This window comes from Azolla caroliniana, unplaced genomic scaffold, assembly GCF_043228905.1.
Source record: "Azolla caroliniana isolate FFs.n. ecotype wild unplaced genomic scaffold, voAzoCaro1.0.p SCAF_243, whole genome shotgun sequence".
In the NCBI taxonomy this organism is placed as follows: Eukaryota; Viridiplantae; Streptophyta; class Polypodiopsida; order Salviniales; family Salviniaceae; genus Azolla; species Azolla caroliniana.
In genome coordinates, this window is record NW_028230678.1 from 7,604 (window position 1) to 29,371 (window position 21,768).

Below are 21,768 nucleotides of genomic sequence, written 5' to 3' on the forward strand. Positions count from 1 at the left end.
GATTATTTCAAATAAATCACTTGTCTCTACGTTGTTGAAAGGATTACCCGAATCTTTTCAAAGCTTTGCTACTACAATCCATTTGGTTGCAAAAAGGAATACCGATATGTACACATTTGATGAGGTTAGGTCTCTTCTTTTGCAAGAAGAACAATCTAGAGTGAATAGAAGTGGTTTGATAGAGGGAACACAATCACTTGTTATCTCACAAAAAGGAAAAAGCAAGTATGGTTCAGCTTTTGGTTCATCAAAACCAAAGCCTCAACCTCCCTCTTCCACTTATTCCTCTAATGATGGTGATTTGCAAAAGAAGAAGAGATGCAAATATTGTCGGAAGGCTGGTCATACTATTGATGAGTGTAGAAAGCTTGTTAAGCGAAATGAGAAGAAGAAGGAATCTGGCATGACCATTGCTGAAAATGTTCCATGTGCAAAGAGTGATGAAGCCAACATGACCCAAGATTATTGGGCATGTGTTTTTACATATCATTATGATGCATCATTGCACTCTAAGTGTATGGTTGTAAGTGAGATTGATTCGGATTGGTTCTTTGATAGTGGTGCTCCAAAGCACATTACTTCATGCAAAAGTTTTTTTTCATCCTTGAAAGATGCACCTAAAGGAGGACATGTGGTGTGTGCAAAAAATGTCTCTCATCCTATCATTGGAGTAGGAGAAATTGAGCTTACTACTCCAAATGGAGGTGTTGTCATCTTAAAGAATGTATTGTATGTGCCCGATATGAAGAAGAACTTAATTCCGGTTCCTTTGATTGCCAAAGTTGGACGTCATGTACATTTTGTTGATGATAAGTGCATGGTTCATGATTTCAGCAATGGAGATGTTATCATGATGTCCGGTACATTATGCAATGGCTTGTATCGCTTGGATACATACAAGAGGGCTGCTCTAAATGCCTTGTATGTCCATACTTCTTCCATGGCTGAAATGGAGCTTTGGCATGCTCATTTTGGTCAATTGAACTCAAAAGTTTGCTCCACTTGCAAAAGAAGGATATGGTTATTTGGTTGCTTACACTTGAGTCCATTGAAAAACATGCATGTGAAGGTTGCATTCTTGAAAAAATGCATCGTGCTTCTTTTCCAAAAGCTAGTCATACACATACTATAAGAAAATTACAACTTGTTCATAGTGATGTGTGTGCTCCCGTAACTCCATCATTTGGAAAGCATGTATATTTTGTTACCTTCATTGATGATGCTACTCGCCATACATGGGTGTATCCTATGAAAGCAAAGAATGAGGTATTTTCTTGCTTCAAATCATTTTTAGCTATGGCTGAAAATATTTCCGGAAATAAGTTCTTGACTTTATGCACGGATCGTGGCGGTGAATACATGTCACATGAGTTTAATGCTTTTCTTTGTGAAAGAGGTATTTCATATCAATGTATGGTGCCATATACACCTCAACAAAATGGTGTTGCGGAGCGCAAAAATAGAACAATGTATGGTTAAAGGAAAGCATCTTCCTAACAAGTTTTGGATGGAAGCGGTTATGTGTGCAAATTATGTGTTAAATTGTTTGCCCTACAAAAGCTTTGAGATTCATTACTCCATATGAGGCTTCGAATGGACATAAACCTATGGTTAGTCATATGTGTGTGTTTGGTTGTTTGGCATATGCTCTTGTGCCATCACAACAACGTCACAAAATTGACGACAAGTCACAAGGCAAAGAAATGCATATTTGTTGGTTATAGCGTTGAAAGTAAGGGATATTGTTTGTACCATCCATTGATGGACACAATTATTGTGAGTCAAGATGTGGTATTTGCTGAAAATTCAGCTTTCCCTTTTCTTTTTATGCAAAAAGCAACCAACAGTTAGCTCACAAGATGTGTTTGATACACTCATGCCTTTGTTCCAAAGTGGTGCGCTTGACTATGGACATATAGACCAGCCAAGTGAGTTTCAAAGGGCTGAAATTTTCCATCAAATAGGTGTTGAAAATGCACGAAATGTCCAACCAAACATGGTTGAACATTTGCAACAAAATGTGGCTGAAAATGAGCATGAAATTCAACTCACACATGATATACATATTGAAGATGTATTACGTAATGAGCGTATGTCTATCAAGAGTGCACAAACTATGCCAAAGTGGCTGAAAAAAACTTTGCAAGATAGCAAATTGAGTGTGCCTTTACTTGGTAGAACAAGATCAAGCTCTCGCCATGCATCAAGTAATTTTGTGGATTATGCTATTGTTGCAATAGCATGTAATAAGGAGCCACTTACTTTTGAAGATGAATGTGATGATCCACATTGGATAAGTGCTATGCAATCAGAAATGGATTCCATACATAAGAGTGGTACTTGGGAGTTATGTGAATTGCCAAAAGGAAAGAATGTCATTGGTACTAAGTGGGTTTACAAGATTAAATGAAAGTCTGATAGTAGCATTTATAGCTACAAAGCTAGATTGGTCGCCAAAGGATATGCACAACAATATAGCATTGATTATGAGGAAACTTTTGCACCTACTTCACGCATGACTACCATTCGTACCGTGGTTGCATTGGCTGCCCAAAGAGGTTGGAAAGTGCATCAATTGGACATAAAAACAGCTTTCTTAAATGGTGATTTGCAAGAAGAGGTTTATGTGAAGCAACCTCCTGGATTTGCTATGAAAGAAATAAAGCCTTGTATGGTCTCGACTCTCAAGCAAGCTCCACGTGCATGGTATGAAAAAATCCATAAGCATTTGATTGCTCTTGGCTTCACATGCAGTCCGATTGAAAGCACGCTTTATGTACGCAAAGATGGGGTTGATCTTATACTGCGCGTTCTTTATGTTGATGACATACTACTTTATTGAGAAGACAAGAATTAATCTTAGAAACATAATAGTTTAAACTAATGGGTGGGATGTCATCTAAAGGCATGTGAACTGCGTAGGGTTTGTGATAGTTAATCATTTATTGACATCTTGGCAAAGCATGTTGGATTTTGTGCATTGGCATCCTTTGCAAGAAAGGGGAGGTGCCAATTCATTACATATGGAGGTTTTGATGACATCAAGGTTGTTGAAGTGGGAAGGTTAACAACTTCTTAACCTTCGATTTTAATTGAATGGCTAAATTGGGTTTGGTAACAATGAAGGATGTTATGTTGGTGTCACAAAATATTAATGGCTTTCTGAACAATATCAATATTTTGTATTCCAAGAGCTTATTGCTTTATATTTGTGATAAGTTGTAGGGATTATTATCACATTACTCAACTCCGAATTTAGATGATGGATCCCAATATCTTGATCTGGTATTTGTTAGAAATAAGAGACTAACAATAATAGATTAACAAATGATGTTTATCACAAGTTAATTGACAAACATAAGTGCATGGAAGAAAGAGTTATAAGGTATATGGTTTACGTGAACTCATTACCTGATTGTTTCATATGATCACATGCTGATGTTCTCAATTGATATTACAAGCTAAGGTATTCATATGAAGAGTTATGGTTGAAGCTTTACCATTGGGGTATGCATTAAACAAAAGAAACATTGCATTATGCACATGTGGCGACCAAAATGCAGCTTCATTTCCAAATCATTTTTGAGCTCTTGCAATATTCGGGGATATTGTTCAATTGGGATATGCAAATTGCCTTCACATTTGCTTAGCAGGTTGGGGTGGTGAAAGATGTTGCAAACTTGAAGGACAAATGACAATGTTAGATAAGTCACGGAATCTCAACCATGAAGAGAGCATATTGATCAAGGTGACATGTCATTATATTCATCATCTGAATTGGTGTGTAAGCTGGGATTGAGTTCATAGCATAAGATCCCTAGAGCTCTAAAGTCTGTTGTAAATTAATCATGATGGTGGTGTTTTTCTTTCATAATGAAAGGCGTTACTACAGATAAAACAAAAGAAAGACAACGATAATATGTTAAGGCCTCAAAATATAGACGAGACAAGAGCATGGCTACATACATAATGTATAATATATATAAAGATACACGCATTTCCAGATATAGATGTGAAGAAATCTGATGCACCATACAAATGCAAACCGTAAGCTTGAGACGGAAAAATAACAGTGGCCAATAAAAAATTGAGTTCAACTTTCCAATAAAAAACGAGAGTTTACAAGCTGAGTACAAAAAAGATCGGGTAAAAAGAATCCGGATACATCCTGGGTAAAAACAGAAGAAATATAGCTGAGCTGAAATCAACAAAACCGAGATCTGAACTAGGGCCGTTGATTATGGAAAAAGTTCCACTGTAGAAATAGACATAACAATGTCTTAACCTTCTGTCGAAACTGTTGTTTCACTCCCACCAAAAATGTTACATACAAGAAACCATCTCCTCATGCCTCAAAGATCCAGACAACTCATAATTAAACCCAAAAAACAAAAAGAAAAAATCATGAAATTGTGGAACACTAAATTGGCCAAAACTTTGGCGACAAAGCGAAGCATCAAAGTAACAGAAGAGCGAGAGCATATGCAAAATCATATGAAAAAATACCTCGGTTCCTGAAGGCACTAAACTGGCCAAGATTTTGAGGGACATCAAATTCAAAACACATCAAAAACCTCAGATTGATTCTGATGCACCACATAGGCCAATATTCTGTTTCAGCAGCAATATTGAAGCATCGATATCATAAACTCCTTGCCAAAGAAGAACAATATAAGAGCATATTTTGCATCATCATATAATGTTGGGAAAAAACCAGAACTACATTCCCTGCCTCCAAGGACACCATCATATAATGTCGAAACAAAAAACAAGCAGCAAGAGAGGACTACTTTCCTCCTCGCTTGGCTGCACCTGTTCTCTTTGCCTTGATAAACTTCCTACCACTCCTCTCTCCTCCACCAGTGGCACCCAATGCAAACCCTCCTGCAAAATCAGCCCCAGGCTGAGAAACAGCACCTACCGAGAAAGGGTTTTGGGTTGGCATTCCAGGTTGTCCTCCGAATGCAAAAGAAGGCTGCTGAGGAGCAGCATTAGTACTCTGGCCTCCAAAGGTGAATTGAGATGGTGGTGTGGGTTGTGCTTGTCCAAAAGAACCCATAGCTGGTGGTTGTGTCGATCCGAAGGTAGGCTGAGTTGAACCAAACATAGGCTGAGCTGCTGGCTGAGCTGATCCAAATGTTGGCTGTGCTGCTAACTGAGAAGATCCAAATGTCGACTGAGCTGCTGGCTGAGATGATCCAAACGTCGGCTGAGTTGCCACCTGAGACGAACCAAATGTTGGCTGCGATGACCCGAAGGTTGGCTGTTGTGTTGATCCACCAAACATTGGATTGGCCGATGACTGCCCAACTCCAAATGGGTTGGCCCCAAATGTTGGTGGATTCGGAGTCGGATTTGACCCGAAAGTGAAAGCATTTGACGATGAGCTCGGAATGGTATTAGTAGACCCAAATGGGATGGCATTATTTGAACCAAAAACTGAAGATGGAGAAGGTGATGATGTGGTCGCTGTGCTTCCAAATGAAAATGTGGAAGATGAGGCAAAAGAGAAAGTGGATTGGCTTGACGCTGCCATTGGAGATGCAGCTGCTGGGGCAGAAGCTCCAAAAGAGAAAACAGATGCTGTTGCAGTAGATGAAACATTTGTAGACCCAAAAGAAAAAGTAGTTGAGGGTCCTGAGGCTGAAGTTGTACTAGTAGATGGAGCAAACTGAAAGGGAATTGAGCCAGAAGCTCCAGATGGAGGAGCAAAAGGATTGGGAGCTGAGTTAGATACCACAGTTGAACTACCCGTAGAAGGGTTGCTTTGCGCAGAACCAAATGTAAATGATTGTGCTATTGATGCAGAACTAGAGGCTTGTGAAGCATTAACATTAGAACCCCCAAACAAGAATGGAGTTGCAGGTGATCCAATCGAAGGTGATGTCGATGATGATGATACAAAGCCAAATGCAGAAGACGTTGAAGCAGCAGAGCTACTAAAAAGATTGGATGAAGATGGTGTTGTGGATGCTCCAAACTGGAAAGGAGTTGAGCAGGTTGTTAGGCTCGATGATCCTGATGAGTTGCTGGTAAAAAGCCCGGATGATGAAGAAGAAGATGATCCAAATACGAAAGTGCTGGAACTTGATGCAGAAAATGAATCTAATAGAGGATTTGACGATGCCATAGATACTTGACTAGGAGAAGAACTGGTCTGGCCTCCAAATGCAAACACGGGAGCAGATAATGATGACATTGATGATGAAGATGATGTAGCAGCTGTAAAAGAGAAAGCAGATGATGATGACATTGGACTTCCAGCAAAGGAAAACGCGCTTGCTGTGGATGAAACTGGCATAAATCCAGATGGAATTGCAGCAATGGGTGGACCAGTCTCTTCTGCCATAGCATCTGTTGCCATTGTGTCCAATTCAGAAACCTTTTCAGGAATTGGACTTTCAGGTGTCATCAAAAATCCATTCTGCACTTCAGAGATTTCCTGAATACCCTGAGCAATTTTCACACGTTCTGGCACAGGTATAAGTGGGGCGGATGCAATAATATCAACACTATCAAGTAGCACAGGCTCTGATACTGTAGTGACCAATGATTGAGTTTGAAATATGGGCTCAAAAGGCGGTAATGGAGATGATATTGGAACTTTGAAGTCAGAATCCGTTGATGATACACTTACGAGAGTAGAAACTGATGCAGATGCCGACGGCAAGGATATCACTTCCCCTTGTGTTGCAATCATCGATGGTCCTGCTGATAATGCTGCATTCCCATTTCCCACTGGTAATGGCCTAATGGTAGCAGATGTTGCTGTGCTGAGTGGATTCAAAAGAGCTGAAGGTGGTTTTTCATCCATTGACGGCAATTCCCATTGTCTGGGGGAGGAGACATTGATAGGAATACTTTCTGATTTTACTTTTGTGATGTTTGATTGCATAAGAAAAGGCCCAATGCTGTTTGAAGTGGGCACAGAAACCTCGTTTGCAGGAGGAGGAACAGAAGCCATGGATGTGAAAGATGGCTTTACACTTGCAGGTTCCTTTGCATTGTTGAGAGGTTCCACATCCAATTTATATTCCTCATCGGAAATAGACTCCTATGTAGAGATAAAACATCAAGGTAAAACAATCGCTATCATACATCAACAAAAAACATTCATTTGGAATCTTCTATCAACTTACCTCAAACATCGCACTCATCCTGAAGCCTTTGGGCCTTCCAACTGGTATCGCAGAAATTGGGGGTTGAGACTCAATAACAGGGTACTGAGGAGTTTCCAAATTGGTTGAACTTGGGCCTACCTTCTCCCCATTCAAACTTGGTTCTGGAGATTTAGAATTTGTAACCTTGCTTGGGCTTCTCCTCCAACTTTGCTCCCCATCTTTTGATGTTTCAGGGATTTGTCGCTCGTCTGGAGACTTTATTGCCATATTCTCATCCAAGCTCTTGCCTTTGGCAGAAAGAGAAAGTCGCTTGCTAGGAGGAGACCTCTCAGTCAGAGCTTTAGGTTTTGGTGACGGTGAGAACTTATCCAGTGTCTCTAAAATCTTTAGGGCTGTTTCACTTGACTTTGGCATCAGGGAAGTGGTCTTCTTCTGGGTCAATGCACTCAAACCACCAATTTGCCTTGAATAGAGATATGGACTCGCTGGAAGAATCGAAGTCTTTTGACGCACTCTCCTCACAGGGCCTACTGAAGGTAAGTCCTCTTCAAGAGCAAAACTTCTTTTAAGCATTCGGATAGTGCCAGAACTCCGGGCTGAGGTCTTTGGGGATGAAGTATATCGATCTTCCAAAATCCTCCGCTGAGCAGAAGACTGCACTGGAAGAGGAGTATGCAAAGATGAAGTGGCTATTCCAACAGGTCTGGCACCTTGGTCTTCCATATAAGCTCGAGCAACTTGAATTGGAGTTGAACTCTCTGTCTCATTCTTGGGTAGTTCCAAAAATCCTTTCACATTTGGGGTCACATAGCTATTTGTATTTGGCTTTGCACAACTATTTTCACTCAACCGGCTCTGGAGGATCTCAGTCAATCGATTCACTTGGTCCCTGAAAGTCAGCAATAAAGATACAATCAGATCTCAACCTTAATTTCCCTTCTCCATGGCTCAGAAGCCTTAGCCAGTACCTGGACCAGGTTCTCTGTTTCAAAACTTCTTCTACTTGAACAATGTCCAGTTTCCTGGTTACTCTTTCCATACCATCAAAATCTGCTAAGGCTATGCCATTTTGCTCCTGAAGAAGCCATCAAGGCGATGAGAACATAAAGACAATGACCAGAAGAATTATAAAGAAAAGTCCAAAATCACAAGAACTAGACCTACATCAATGCCATTGCAGGGAGCCTTCACTTCTTCATCATTCCCTTCACTTTGATCTATTCCAACAAAATCAAACAGAACAAGAGAATAAGTGCAAAACGAGGGTGGTCAAATCAAGCATCCTCCAACAATAAATGTAAAGCTTGGTTGAATTTAAAATAAATGGCACTTGGTCCACTCCCATTACACATGCAATAGTTCTGGCTAGTTTCTCTCTCTTACCTTTACCGATGCTACAAATTTCTTCCTCCTAACAAATTGTAGATGTAACAAATTCTTACAAGGTCTTCTCTTTAAAATTACAGATGCAACAGGTTTTTCTCTCTACTCATTTCGAGATGCAGTAAGTTCTAACAATTTTTTATGCAACAAGTTTCTGGATAGTTTCTCTATACATTCCAGATGAGTTTTTACAAGTTTCTGATTCAACAAGTTATGTATAGTTTCAAATGTGACAACCTCTTGTAAGTTTCTTTCTCTCATGATACAGATGCATTGTTAATTTCTCTCATTCTCTCCACCTACAGTTCAACAAGCTTTTGCTAGTTTCCTGATTCTTATGTTACATATGTAACAAGTCCATGATAATTGCTGATGCAACCATTTTCTCCCTTTTTATTGTTACTCCTAATTACTAATGGTTCCACCATTGTATTTAAACATGTCTTCAGTACAAACGATTACTTCAGTCTACTAATCTAACAACCAAACTGTTGGCACTCTGTCTTTCTAACAAGTTCCTAAGCTTTTTGACTTCTCTGCATCTGGAGAAAGTACTTACTAGTTCCAAAGAAAATACAGAAAACGAGAGAGAGAGGAAAGAAAATATTTCCGCACCTTTCTGAGAATCTCCTTTAGATCTTAGGGCGAGAGGACGGCGCTTGAAGAGAGACGCGAAGAGATAAGAAGCAGAGGACGTGATGAGACGAGAGGCAGAATCTCTAATCTTCGAAGCAATACTAGAGCCACCAGAAGAAGCAGATGGAATGGATGCAGATCCACCTGCAGTAGCATGGCGACCTGTTGGAGGTCTTTCATAAGGAGTTTTCTTCGTCTGTTTCTTTGCAGATCTGAGTTTTCCTCCTGTTCCTCCTGCTCCTCCACCTCCATAGCCTCCTCCTCCTTCTCCATATCCATATTCTGCGGTCCTTCCAAAGCTAGGAGATCTCTCAGGCCTCGAAGAAAACGCAGAATTCTCGACCGGTCGAAGCCCTGCGTCTCTCGCTGGGGTCTGGAATCCGGGAAACGGCGTTTCTGACAGAGAAACGCTCGCGTTTCGATGATGATGGCTATGGGGATGAAGATTTGTTGGAAGGGGACTGGGAGGAGGAGTTCCTGATCGGATCTGAGCATACCTGGGCCCGTTTGAAGAAGGGCGAGGAGAAGATTCTGAGAGGAAGTAAGGAGAAGAAGCCATGGCGGAGCTCCGGTGCACAGAGCATGAAGAGAGAGCAGAGAGAGCAGAGACGAAACCCTAAACAGGCAATGAAGGATGAGGAATAGAGAAAAGTACGTATGTTTTGTACCGTATATACGCAGGCCTATACGGAGGCAAATACATACATATATACACACACATATTTACATTAACATACATATACTGTTATACACAAACATACATGCATAAATATACATATATAAAAATATATGTATGTATGTATGTATGTATATCTATGTATATCTATGCATACATTCGGTCACTAATTCGGACAACCTATACCATGTCTTCGATCATGTTCCCACTGCAATGTGTGTGTGTGTCTGTGCGTCTGTGTGTGTGTGTATGTAGACCTATTACATCCATGCTTGTATTGCAACTTCATGTCTTCACCTTCGTGAATTTGACATAATACATCGATATGTGTTTGTTCATTCGTATGTGTATTGTCGCATATTTAAAGATCGAAACAAATGTATGTTCTTGGGTGTAAACTACGACATGTGAGTCTACACTGTATGCGTGAATGCCTCGAGCATAACCAAGTGCACATGCAATTAACTGAGTGTGTATCAAGTGTGGATACATATCTACACTACAATGCTTGTTTGTTAAAAAAACGGGTGATAATGCTGACAATTGGCTTTTGGTAAAATGCGTAGATGTTGTATCCATACATACATTGGTGTATTTCAATAGCGTAAATTCACAACAATGTATTTTAATGACATAGATCCATACATACATGTAGCTTGGCACAAGTTGATGATGCACATGTATGCATACAATTGAGCATCAAATTTGAAACGTGCGCCTTTGACAGTATCACAATAAGTATTGCATTGCTCTAGGTAAGTGATGTATTATTATAACAAAAATGCATGAATTTGTGTGTATGCAGACATACATACATATAGAACGGCACATTGCAATAAAACCCTATTTTGAAAGATATTAGAGGTATCATGAGGTAAATTAAGAGTGGCCCTTTTGTTTTGAGAACCTGAATGAGAAAAGGGATATTGTGTTTTGTTTTAGTATATATATAATAAATTTACATTTGGGTGTAACCATATTGCATCAAAATTTATGCATATGCTGCATTAGAATTTTATTTTTTTTCAAAAAAAAAACCTACTTCCATTAGTTAAGGCAATGTACATATGATAATATACAACTCATATCTTACAAGCCAACTTGCATGTCGAAAAGAAAATAACATGTGTAAAGGAAACAACAAAAAAACTCCAAAACACCACATCATTCGATAAGCATATCATTACTCGACCGCATACCCTCCACGTGAGCCTCATACAACCCGAATTTAGCATAGACATCCTCCAATCTCTTCTTGTGGCAGCACCCTTTCTATATGTTAGGTACACTCGGAGGGAACAACCACCGTGGTGGTTGATAATTCCACTTCACTTTACCATCCACCATCTGTAGCATCAGAGAACATCTCCATTTAAGAAGGAACTGAGCTCTAGCTTCTTCACTTGCGTTCGAGGGCCCTTTAAGGCTTTCAAACTCTCCTCGTAACGTAGAAATAAGATTAAACCAGATCATCATTAAACTCTTTGTCGGTGGGGTTTGCTTACCTGAGAAAGTCTCCTTGCACCTAGATACCCACACTTGCCAAACTGTAAGGCCGACCACTAATAACCATATGTCCACGTATCGTTCCTGTATGTAGAATGAACCTCCTTGCGCTGAAGGTTGTACAATTCCTTGCATCACCTTTAAAGAATGACTATTTCCATTACACCCTCGAAACCTCGCAACCAATTCAATGGCCAACCAAGCGATTGTTGAGCTCGATACATGAACATCAACCCCAAACTGAGCCAAGATTCTTAAGCTCCTCGTCCAAACTTCTTGGGTTCGTGGGCAGCTCCACAAACAATGTGTGATGTCCTCCAAGCTCACATTGCAGGCCTTGCAACTACTCATGACACCTCTTTTCCCAAGCCACTCTCCCGTTGGAACAACTCGATGGGTGATTAACCAAAAAAACACTTTGACCTGCTCGGGGAGGGATGAGTTCCATATCCTACTCCTGGTTCTATCCGCGAAGACCGAATCGATAGCTACATGGGCCATTTGTTGGCACACTTCTCACGATGCCAACATAACTTCCTCCCCAAGCGCATCGAGTATTCGAAGAAACTTATTGATTTATCTTGTTCTCCCTTCCACTTATATTCAGCAGGATCCCATTCTAAGCACTCGAGTGGTTTGCCTTCAACCACGTACATGATCCAGTCCTCCTCAACCTACATTTCGTAAACTACTGTGATATACAATTTTATTGCGCTTTATTTATCTTGATTTCTAACCATTACATATAGTTGATCAACACTTTGTGTTCTTAGTTAAGAACTAATGCATCTATGAGTAAAGTGAATAAACGACCCTTGTTTTTGACAATTAATGTTAGTTGTTTTGTTTATTAGTCGCCTTTTACTCTCCTACTTATATCTACAGTATACACAATTATTCTTACTTTTATATAATGTGAATAAAATGATATTGTTCATACTAGCACATGGGATTGATGTTATCCCTTAAAGAGATGCATGTTTGAAAATTTTCTAGAATTACATGAAGGGATCGTTGGCTAGCCAAAAAATTTAGGTATCTAAAAACTCAACATGTAGTTGATTGTTTGGCATAATCCTTGTAAAACGTGACGTGCGGAAGCTATATGACACACATAATACCAACAGGAGAAAAAACAAGTTTAATGGAGAGCTTAAGACACGATGTATGCGGGAGAGACAAAGAGGGAAAATAACACACAGAAGAAACTGAAAAAAATAATGTGTAAAACTCTGTACATAGGATGTGCTCAGGGAGCACTTTTATACAAGTCCATATGGACTGACAAAAGTATTGACACGTACTTTAATGCTCATAACTGAGCTCCTAAACTAACTCCGAAATATATTCCCTCGTGGAATATCTATTCAACGTCCTCCCGAATTCCGCACCGAATGGCCTCTTGTTGTGCACTAGTTTACGCACCAATCCAGCCAATGTTGAGCTTGTATCTCAACACTCCCCCTCAAGCTCAACTTGAGGCTCTTCCGGTCCTTCGCTCTAGTTTCTCTTGACTTCACGCCTCGCTCGCGCTCCTCGACTCGTTCAATTCCACGCGCCTCGACTCTTACAGTCGGCTTGTCTGTTCATGCGGCCTTTTCCAGCTCCCTTGCTGTCACGGGGTTGGCGCCTCTTCTGTTGCCCTTTATTCCGCCTAGCCTTCAGTTGATTCGACATCTCCGAATCAAACATCAGAGCCGAATCGGCTGCCTCCGATTCGTCTCTATTTTTGTCCAAATTGGTTGTCTCCAATTCGTCCTCAATCTTGTTGGCTTCATCTCCCCCATGTTTGGCTGGCTCCGGCTCTTTCTTTCGATTGCTGCCCTCTCATCCGCTTCCAGACTCTTCCGTGGATCCGCCTTTGGCTTCTTCAGCCGACACTAAATCGAATTTGTCACCCGATTTGATGTTGTGGTCACTTCCGCTCCTTTCCTACTCCTTTCCTTGGTCTTGCGGGAATTTTCTCCCCCTCAAGTTCGGCACATCGAGGTGCCGCAACCCAAGCGCACTCAAGAATTGCCGCAACTTGTCCAGACCAAGGGGCTTGGTGAAAATGTCGAGAGTCTGTCGATCCGTCGAAACATACTAAAGTTCAACTTCACCAAAGAGGACACGCTCACGGACAAAGTGGTAGTGCACCTCAATGTGCTTAGTCCGGGCGTGGAAGACGGGGTTCTTTGCAAGTTGGATGTTGCTGAGGTTGTCGTAATAGATCATCGTCGGACCAGACACCTCCACCTACAGGTCCTAAAGTAGCCGCTTCAGCCATATGGCTTCACATGTCACGACAGCCGCTCCTCAATACTCAACCTCTGTGCTCGACAGTGCAACTGTCGGTTGCTTCTTGCTACTCCACGCGATCGCGACACTCCTAAGGGAGAACGTGAATCTAGATGTGGATCGGCGATCGCCAACATTTCCGGCCTAGTCAGCATCTGTATAGCCAACTAGCTACGTGGCAGTACAAGTCCGATATAGTAGCCCCTGGTCCTTAGTGCCAATAACATACCTGAGTACGCGTTACGCGCACTGAAGGTGCTCCTCGGTTGGTCGCGCCATGTACTGATTAATCAAGCCAACCAGGTAACTGAGGTCCAACCGGGTGATAGTCAAGTATATGTGGCTTCCAACAATCTGTCAAAACCTTTTCGGGTCATAGACCTTTTCGGAGTCGGGGCGAAGCTTCACGGTTTTGTCTAGAGGAGTTGAGACAGACTTACAGTCTGCCATCACGAACTTGAAGAGCATACTCAACATGTAATGTCGTTGGTTGATCAGTATGCCTTCGGGGGTTTGGATCCCTTCGATGCCGAGGAAGTAATGAAGGTCCCCCAAGTCCTTCATATCAAATGATGTCGCAAGCTAGAGCTTTACGTGGTCAATTTCACCTAGGTCGACGCCGGCGATGACCAAGTCATCAACATAAAGTAAAATACTAACCGGCCCAAGTTGACCTTGCCGGACAAACAATGAAGAGTCTGATTTGGACGTCGCAAATCCCATCTGACGCAATTGCTACGTGATCTTCGCGTTCTAGGCACGCGGGGTTTACTTTAGTCCGTAAAAGGACTTCTTCAACCGGCATACCGCCGAAGTGTTCGTTCCGGAGTGAAATCCGGGGGGTTATACCATGTACACTTGTTCCTCAAGATCACCTTGCAAGAACGCATTCTTTACATCCATCTTATGTAAGTGCCACCCCTTTGCTGCAGCTACCGCAAGCAAAACACGGATGACCATTATCTTCAACGACCGGCGCAAACGTCTCATCGTGATCGATGTCATCTTGTTGTGCGTAGCCTTTTGCTACTAACCGGGCCTTGTATTGGTTGACCGAGCCGTCGGTGTTGTACTTGATCTTGTACACCCACCTACATCCAATCGGCTTTACACCCTTGGGGGCGTCAACCATGTCCCAGGTTTCATTCTCTACAAGTGCGTTCATCTCTTCCTCCATGGCGGCACGCCAATTTGCGTCCTTTACCGCTTTTGTGTAGCTCTCCAGCTCACGCACTTCTGCTACACGTGTCATGTACGCATAGTGATGCGCCATGTACTCGTTGTATCTGAACCGCACAATAGGGTTCTTCTGGCGGGTAGATCGACGTAATTGCTCATTAGCCGATGTTGAGGCCGTTCTGGCCGATGCGGCCTTCGCTCTTGAAGGCCCGGTGTCGTGAAGAATGTGCTTCACGATATAAAAATGAGCTTAAATGTTGTATTTAATAATATTTGAGAGACTTGAACCCACATCCTTATAAACGATATACAATGTACATACCACTAGGCTAGGCTATTTATTTGTAAAAGTGTGTAATAAATGTGCTTCATGATATAAGAATGAAGCTATATATTATTTTCATCATTATAATTATCTCATATCTATTTTCATACATAGCCATCATTCATCACATGCAATGCATGTGCGCCAAATGGCGATCATGCATTACATGTAACTCATGCATTGCATGCATGCCATGCTCCCATACATTACCATATGCATGGAAATACTTATAAAAAGAGGGGAAAGGAAAACAAAAAGGAAGGAATCAAGAGAGAGTGAGAAAATAATACAATCAATTGAAGAAGACTAGCTCATTGGGTGGAGAACCTCTCGTTTCGAAGTTGAGGTCGTGGGTTCAAATCAAGGGTCGATAGAGAATGTGTTCAGTTTGCGATCAAGGATTGTAAAGTTGGTAAAATATTATACTTTTAATATACATTGAATGTTTATATCATATACTCTTGTTCCTTGAATCATACTTTGTCTCAATCTTCTTTCTTGAATCATACATTGTCTCTATCTTTTATCTATGATCGTCTCTCTCTCTCACACACACACACACATTACTTGTAACTCTTCGTCTTACTATCATTAACCATTCTATCATCACCATACAAGCCTTATTAAACTTAAGTTTCTTCAACTCCCCTTAACCTTAGTCCCCGCGACTTCGCCGCACGAACCACAACTACCCCGACACCGTCATCACTCTTCTTAGAGTCGGATTCGCGTCGATCCGACTTGTCCCTATCCGTGTCGTACTCTAGCATCTTCTTCTTTCCCTTTTCTTTGCGTGTAAGCCATCTCTTCGGCTTCCTGCGCGGGGAATGCACGGTCGAGTCTCCACTACTCGCCAACTCTTCATCTGACTGGTTAAACCGACTCGGTCACTCATTTGGTCCACTTAGCCGAAATGAGATCAAACTCTCTTCAAGAATTTTGACTTCGTGTTCATCAGGAGGCATCTCAGCCTCACTAACGTCATCTTCAGAATTCGAATTGAGTTGGGGTCTGGAGTCAGAGGCAAATACCAAGACGTGGACTCATCGAACACAACATTGCGACTTACGCGAGCTTGTTTGGTTTGGGGGTTATAACACTTATAACCCTTTTGTTCATCCGAGTAGCCGACCAAGATACACTTCTCGGCTTTCACGTCCAGCTTCCTCCACTTCTCCTTCAGCACATGCACATACACGATGCTACCGAAAACCCTCAAGTGTCATAGATTCGGCTTCCTTCCGAAATACAGCTCATGTGCCGACACTTTTTCGCCGATCCGATTCTGGATAAAGACTGCAGTTCGGACCGCTTCGGCCCAATAGAACTTGGGCATGCCCTTTTCTTCCAACATTGCTTGTGCCGCTTCCACAACCGACCGATTCTTCCTTTCAACTACGTTGTTTTGCTCCGACGTATACCTGCAACTGAATTCACGTTGAATTCCCATTTGTTGCAGATAACTATTGAATTGGCTGAATGTTTTGTTCCGACGTATACCTGCAACTGAATTTGCACCGAATTCCCATTTGTTGCAGATAACTATGAATTGGCCGAAAAAGTACTCTTTTCCGCCATCTGACCGCGGGCACTTGATCTTCCTCCTTGTTTCCCTTTCGACAAGATTTTTGAGGTTCCGAAAACAGTCGAAGACTTCACTCTTCTTTTCGATGAGGTAGATCCATGTGTGACGAGTGTAGTCGTCGATGAAGGAGACGAAATATCGACTCCCGCCAAGACTCACGTTCTATGCCTGTCCCCATACATCTGAATGTATCAAGTCGAGCTTATTTCGGCTCCGATTACGATCGTTTGGGAAAGGAAGTCGGTGTTGCTTCCCTAGCTAGTAAGCTTCACAAATTTGGGAATTTCGACCACTAAATTTCGGCAATCCGAACACAATTTGGTTTGATTGTAGGTCCTGAAGCTTTTGGTAGTTGACGTGGCCTATCCACTTATGCCACAAGTCGATATCCGACTCAACTTTTTGCCCTTTCGCAAACATGGCGCTGCCTACGTCAATCGAGCTTATTTCGGCTCCGATTATGCTCGTTTGGGAAAGGAAGTCGGTGTTGCTTCCCTAGCTAGCAGGCTTCACAAATTTGGGCATTTCGACCACTGAATTTCGGCAATTCGAACACAACTTGTTTTGATTGTAGGTCTTGAAGCCTTTGGTAGTTGACGTGGCCTATCCGCTTATGCCACAAGTCCATATCCGACTCGACTTTTTGCCCTTTCGCGAACATGGCAGTACCTACATCATTGGTGTCGAGGATGAACATCCTCCCATCTCTACGCCCTTTGCGCAATAACTTGGCCTTCTTCCTCGATGAAGCACCCGAGATGCGTGAACCGAACTTGCATCCCTTGGTCGACGTTCTGTCCGACCGACACCAGACTCTTCGTAATTGTCAGGATGTGTAACACGTTCATTAGCTTCCCTTTTTGCCCAACGTGGCTGAGGGGAACTTCACCGACATGTACGATCGGATGCGGCGTGTCATCTCTTGTTGCAACTACTCCCGGTTGTTCCGGTTTTTCCAGATATGAGAACCACTCTTTATGGTTCATCATATGGTTTGACGCTCCGGAATCAACGTACCACACTTCGTCCGATTTCAGGGTGGTCATCTTCATCGAGTTCGCTTCGTGTCTTGTCATGAAGGCTACCCCCTTCCGACTTTTTCGGATCCTTCGGTGTAGTGCGTCCACTGCCAATTTCCTTGTTCGGTCCGTCTGGATCCAGGTCCGGTTTTCTCCGAATCGACGCACTTCTTCCAGCACTCGCTCTCCTTGTGGCCTTTCTTGCCACAATACCAACATTCTGCGACATGTTTCCCTTGCTGGTTCTTGTTGCCTCCTCGACTCCCCCTACTTCCAGAGGGTCCAAAATTGTTGTCGGCATCACCACGATGCCTTCTTCCTTGCTCCCGTCGGCCGCCTCCATTGTGCGTTGACTCGTTTCATCCGCCATGACCACAGGGGCTATCTCCCTCCGTGTACAACATCTTGTTGTCAGTGTGCGTACTCGTCGACACACCCACATGATTCTCTTCTACAAGGAGCATCGACTGCAAGTCGAAAAACGACGATGTATTCTCCCTTGTACAAACAACAGTTCGGAATGCTCCGAACTTCGACGCCAATCGTCCGAGGCAGATCTACACCATTTCGCCCTCCTCAACATTCACATCAACGGAGGCGAGGGAGTCGTAGATATCCTTTATCTTGGAGGTGTAGTCATCCACCATCATGTCGCGTTGACGCACATTGCTCAACTCCTGTCAGAGTTGGAGCTTCTTGGCTATGGTGCTTGCGGTGAAAATCTTTTTCAGATTTCCCCAATCATCCTTCGGCGTTCTTGCATCCCGAATGTAGCTCAAGAGTTGTTCACTCACACAGGACACGAAGCAGTAGAGAACTCTGCTCGCCGATTGTTCCCAGGCCGGGCAGTCTCTGTGTGTCAATTCGGGTGCTACATCATTCACTCCATCGACATAGCTCTAGTATCCATGTCCGAGCAAGTACTGGTGAATCTTGTATGACCAAGATGCGTAGTTACTTCTGTTGAGCTTCTCAGTTGGATGTGAACTAGCCATACCTCTATCCTTTTTTTTTCCTTTTTTTTCTTCATCGAGATTAGTTAGTTTTTTTTGTGTGTGTGTTTCGAGCTAAAGTCGGTTGCAAAGGTTCTCAACCCTCGCGCTCTGATACCATGTAAAACGTGATGTGCGGAAGCTATATGACACACAGAATACCAACAAGAGAAAAAACAGGTTTAATGGAGAGCTTAAGACACGATGTACGCGGGAGAGACATAGAGGGAAAATAACACACAAAAGAAACTGAAAAAAATAATGTGTAAAACTCTGTACATAGGATGTGCTCAATGAGCACTTTTATACAAGTCCATACGGACTAACAGAAGTACTGACACGTACTTCAATGCTCATAACTGAGCTCCTACACTAACTCCCAAATATATTCCCTCACGAAATATCTATTCAACGGCCTCCCGGTTTCCGCACCGATCTGGCCTCTTGTTGCGCACCGGTTTACGCACCGGTCCGGCCAATGTTGAGCTTGTATCTCAACAATCCTCATAAACATAACCCCAACACCTTTTTTTGTTGGCAATAAGAGAGAAATTGGCATCACATAAGCACCATTCCCCTATGACAACAATGTAAAGGCTCTCCTTTTCACTCTTTTTATAGTGTCATTGAAATGTGTCGATCTCAAAGTTGTAATTGTAAGTTGTTATTGGGCGCATAAACATGGTCACTTATAATCATAACCTAAATGCAACACCAAATCCACTAGTAGATATTTGAACCCATGTTACAAGGCGCAAGCGTTGTTATTATACATTTGCATATATAAACTTTCAAATTTCACATGGGTAGTCAAGAACCACCAATCAATAATTTCTGAGGGCATCCAAAGTTTCTCACATGATGAATAAAGTTATATGTCTATATATTATGTGCAACCATACATAGTAAGGAAATGTGTCCATCCATGATCGATTCAAATAGTAGACACTATTATCGCAAAACGTTGTAACCTAGGAAACCTTGACAATTAATTCTAATGTTTTGCAATAATTTGTTAGCATGTCAAAACCATGTTCCATCTCTAATGGTCTCTTATACGTAAATGAATCTCATTCTTATTGTAATGGTATGGATTGATTTGGCACAATATTAGTAGAAATGTTCTTCTCGTCAACATGAGAACATATCAATTTCAACAAGCGCATGCAATTTATATTCGTTGCTTTTTCATCACCAAAAGGTATTGAACATGTCAAAGATGTGATAGTCAAATGCCAGAATGTATTGAACTGCCAAGAACATTAGATCCCAAATGCATCAAACAAATGTGTGATGCATATTTTTCCCCTACTTTTTCATCTCTTTTATGTCATTCTTTCCCATGGATTATTGCACTCCCCATCACTCTTTATTTCCATAGACATAGATTTTTGCTTCATAAGAGCATTTGTTAGTTGTTTTTGTCCATATGTGGCCTTGATGTTTATTTATCAGTTAATCTTCACCCTTTTTATTAAAAATATGCATTGGTTTTTAACGCACACGTCCAATAAGTTTTATAGTGCCACATGGAAAATTTTCAGCTCACATAATGTGCATTGCTATCACAGTTGCAACATTGGCAACATGGAAGCGATAATATTTGCATATAAAATCCTCTAAGCATATCCATGAGGCCGTTATTGTCATCAAATTTATGCACTTGAATCCCATGCCATAGGTGAGCATGTCACATGATATAAATTAACATTTTGCACTTTTGTCTCACATTTTTGGTAGTTCGATAAATGTTTTGATTTTGTTTTCTTTCTCATGGGCCATCCTCACATCTAATACAAGACCCATGTATATGTTTGGTTGATTTTTTTGGGTTGAAGTCAACATCACCATGAAACCCATTCCAAATCTTAATATATGGTTTGCCAAATTTACATGAAATAATGATTCAATGCTATGACATGTTACTTTTGGGAGCAATGGTATCATAGATCATTGTCAACTAAAATTGTGAAAAAAAATCCCTAGAGAACTTAAGTGAGAATTTGTGTTGATTATTTGATGGTTGTCAAATTTCTTTTGCTTACCATATGAAAATATATGTGATGCTTTGATAGGATGAGTTTCTTGTGGCAATACAACGCATTGTCACAAGAAGCTATTGTGTTTGGAATCCCAATTTTATCATTCTTGGCAACAAAATATGCTCATTATTCTTTATAGTGTAAATACACATCAAAATTGCTCACCACTTGGCAAGTGCCCCAAAGTGACTTCATTGGACATTCTTTAAATTGTCTAGGTTACAACCATAGTATGAACCATACATGCATTCACATTCGAGAATGTTTCAATCATGTGAGTATGGTAAACACCCTTGCAGTATAGTAAATACCATACTTTTGTATTAATTATTTATTATAAGGTAATTTTTTTAAGGTAAAAAGTGTAAAAAAAAACATAAGAATGTTTTGATAACATGCACATTTGTTTGCATTTGCATGAAAAAGAACGTTTGCCAATGCATTCGAGTATATTGCGTACTATGGTTACAACCTTAATTTAAGGGTTCTACCCTTGCAAATGTTTTTTTATGATTATCCTCGTTGCACAAGTATCCATCCTATATCCCATCACCCGAGCTTACTGTGGATGGAAAAAGGGCATTGCTCGCATAGAACAATGGATAAAACACTAGTTCAAACATGTAGATGTAGCCAACTTACTATAAATACCACCATCACATTATAATTTTCACAAACAACTATTGCAACGAATGGAATGATTTTAAGGGCGTTTTGAATTTATGATTCTCCACGAAATGAGCATCATGACATAGCCACATGAGTGTATTGACAAACCTTGCCAATATGTATCTTCACAATTGGTATGTGTAAATTATGCGCCCATTAGATGTCTATCCCACCAATTTGACCATCATGTAATCAACCAATCCATCAACATTGAAAACCATCTTGAATTTGCAATATATATGTATGAACGAGCTCAATACAAATGATAGAGATGTTGACAATGAAATAGAACTCATTTGAAAAAAAAGTATTCAATGGTTACAAAATTCATCAAGATAGACCATATTATATAGCA

At 41.3% G+C, this 21,768-nt stretch overlaps 1 protein-coding gene across 1 annotated transcript; it reads right to left on the reverse strand.

Moving 5' to 3' along the window:
* Positions 1 to 4,375: 4,375 nt before the first annotated feature.
* LOC147848738 (uncharacterized) lies at positions 4,376 to 9,764 on the reverse strand. The gene is made up of 5 exons (XM_087338175.1): positions 9,120 to 9,764; positions 8,286 to 8,338; positions 8,090 to 8,196; positions 7,140 to 8,010; positions 4,376 to 7,054 (listed from the first exon to the last, which is right to left on the reverse strand). The coding sequence occupies exons 1-5, from the start codon at positions 9,697 to 9,699 to the stop codon at positions 4,787 to 4,789; spliced, it is 3,879 nt and encodes a 1,292-aa protein (XP_087194301.1). The 5' UTR covers positions 9,700 to 9,764; the 3' UTR covers positions 4,376 to 4,786.
* Positions 9,765 to 21,768: the final 12,004 nt, after the last annotated feature.